At 32.2% G+C, this 2181-nt stretch overlaps 1 protein-coding gene across 1 annotated transcript; it reads left to right on the top strand.

Annotated features, from left to right (window-relative positions):
• The first annotated feature begins 223 nt into the window (after nucleotides 1-223).
• Nucleotides 224-1849, top strand: LOC129887618 (uncharacterized). The gene is made up of 2 exons (XM_055962784.1): nucleotides 224-846; nucleotides 1348-1849. Exons 1-2 carry the CDS (start codon nucleotides 438-440, stop codon nucleotides 1509-1511), a joined length of 573 nt encoding a protein of 190 aa, XP_055818759.1. The 5' UTR covers nucleotides 224-437; the 3' UTR covers nucleotides 1512-1849.
• Nucleotides 1850-2181: the final 332 nt, after the last annotated feature.

Consider the following 2181-nt stretch of genomic DNA (forward strand, 5'->3'; position numbering starts at 1 on the left):
AGAATAAAAATAAAAATAAAATTTGTCGTTAAGATGACAGTTATACAAACCGGAAACCGGCAACCAGCAATCACCCAGTAGATTTATTGCAGTACTAAGTCAATCTTTTTTTCTTTATATGACTGACGTAGTCGGTTACAGGTTGATGAAAAAATCTGAGAACTTTCCCAAGTGGAGCTACTTATATTTATTTCCTTTTATACCCCTCAAGAGTCACAGCTTACATACGTACACTAATATAAAACCGCAAATACCTGGCCGCCAATTTCTTCAATTCCTCTTAGAACGTTAAGTTTTCACTTTACCCCTCTCCTTCACTCGTAATTACCATTCTACCATTCTTCTTACGATCTCCGCCGATCACCGGAAAACCGATATTCGCCACCACTCCGTCTCCGCCGCTGAAATTCTCGGAAAGTAATTACTGTTGTTTAGCAATGATGCCATCACCGAGAACTCACCGGCGAGGTAACGACGAGAAAAATCGAAAGGATATTAGGTTATCGGAGAAATCCAAGTCGTTTCACGGACAGAGCTCAGGGAGCAGTAAGCCGGAGTTGTTACGAAGGCCGAAGACAGTGCCGGACTTACTCTCCGGCGGTATAAATTCCGCCGGTGAATCGACGGCGGTGAATATCCGTCCGATGAAGTTGACGAAGTTGCTGTTAAATGTAACGATTCAAAGGAGTGTTGGACCTGTACAAGTACTAATATCATTGGAATCGACGGTAGCAGATCTCATCGCCGCCGCTTTACGGCAGTACTCGAAGGAAGGAAGACGGCCGGTGCTTTCCTCCATTGACGCCGCCGATTACGATCTTCATTACTCGCAGTTCAGCTTAGAAAGTAAGAGCCAGTTAATTTTTTTGAAAATATATTTACTTTCTATTTCTAAATTACTTATAATTTTTTTATATTTTATAAATAGCTTAAAATAAATTATGATAAGCTTACTTATGATCTAGTATAGTATATAATATTCTTTTATTTATTTATAATTATTTTTGGAGTATTAGTATAATAGTATTCGTCTTTGTATTTTCATATTTTTAAATTTCTATTTTTTTTTATTCTTTAGCCTTGATTATCATTTTTTCGTGTATTTGAGCCGTCTATTGGAATCAATCTCTCTTTCCTTTAGGTATACATTATTAATAAAATTGTCTATGATTTGTTTTAGCCCTTCTGTGTCAAAAAAAAATCTCTAACTTTCAATCAAATGTTATCACATAAATTAAGACGATAACTAATAGATAGTTTCTGATTTGTTCGTTATAAAATGATTGTATAAATTTTATTTTAAATAAAATTACAAGAAATTAATTTATTTTTGAATTATGTGTTCAGGTTTGGAGAGGGAAGAAAATCTCAATGCATTGGGGTCAAGAAACTTCTTTATGTGCCCAAAAAACGATGCCTTAACGACGTCGTCTTTAAGCTGTGGAAAACAAGTTGATACAACTACCAAGATATCTTTGCCATGGCTAAAATTCATGGATTTTTTGTTGTGAAAAATAATAATTTACAACCTTGCAAGATAGTAATATTTCTTTTTTAAAAATAATATTTCTAAGTTTTGCTCGGTCGTTTCTCAAATAAATTCACTCAATATTCGAAAAAGAATAGGCTTTTGAAAGTCTAGCTATACTAAATTATGTTGTTATAGCTTGAGATTGGACGTTTGAGATTGTATTTCATATTACACATGTTATAGTTAGTCCAAAGTTGAGAAAGATGTATATAATTAAGTTATCTTATCATGATGTAATATAGTTTTCAAGTGTTATATATAATTTGTAATGTATATACAACTATTGATATTATTACTTATGTAAATTGTGTACTATTACACCGTCCTTTGTCACTATTTAAATAGATCATTATAGATTTTGAATTTGAATTTTAGCTATGAAAAAGAAATAGCAAAAAGTTATTTCCCTTTAAATAAATCTTATACGACATTAAGAAAAATATGATATGTCCTTATCAACGAATTAAATTCGTCTCTTATTGTCAAAACTATATTATGACCTTTAGGAAAAATATTGAAGATGGTTCTCTCTAAAAATTTGAAATTAGGTGTGGATTATTTCTAATCACATGTATCTAATCCACACATTTCAAAAAGAGTGAAAGACTATTTAGTTAATAGGGTGGGACTAATAATTGTGAACATATATC

Source organism: Solanum dulcamara, chromosome 4 (assembly GCF_947179165.1).
Source record: "Solanum dulcamara chromosome 4, daSolDulc1.2, whole genome shotgun sequence".
Classification (NCBI taxonomy): Eukaryota; Viridiplantae; Streptophyta; class Magnoliopsida; order Solanales; family Solanaceae; genus Solanum; species Solanum dulcamara.

Excerpts from the sequence above, each read along its gene's own strand:
- LOC129887618 (XM_055962784.1), top strand. The coding sequence starts at position 438 with ATGATGCCATCACCGAGAACTCACCGGCGAGGTAACGACGAGAAAAAT. Across the intron at positions 847-1,347 it reads CTCGCAGTTCAGCTTAGAAA|GTTTGGAGAGGGAAGAAAAT; the intron begins GTAAGAGCCAGT and ends TTATGTGTTCAG.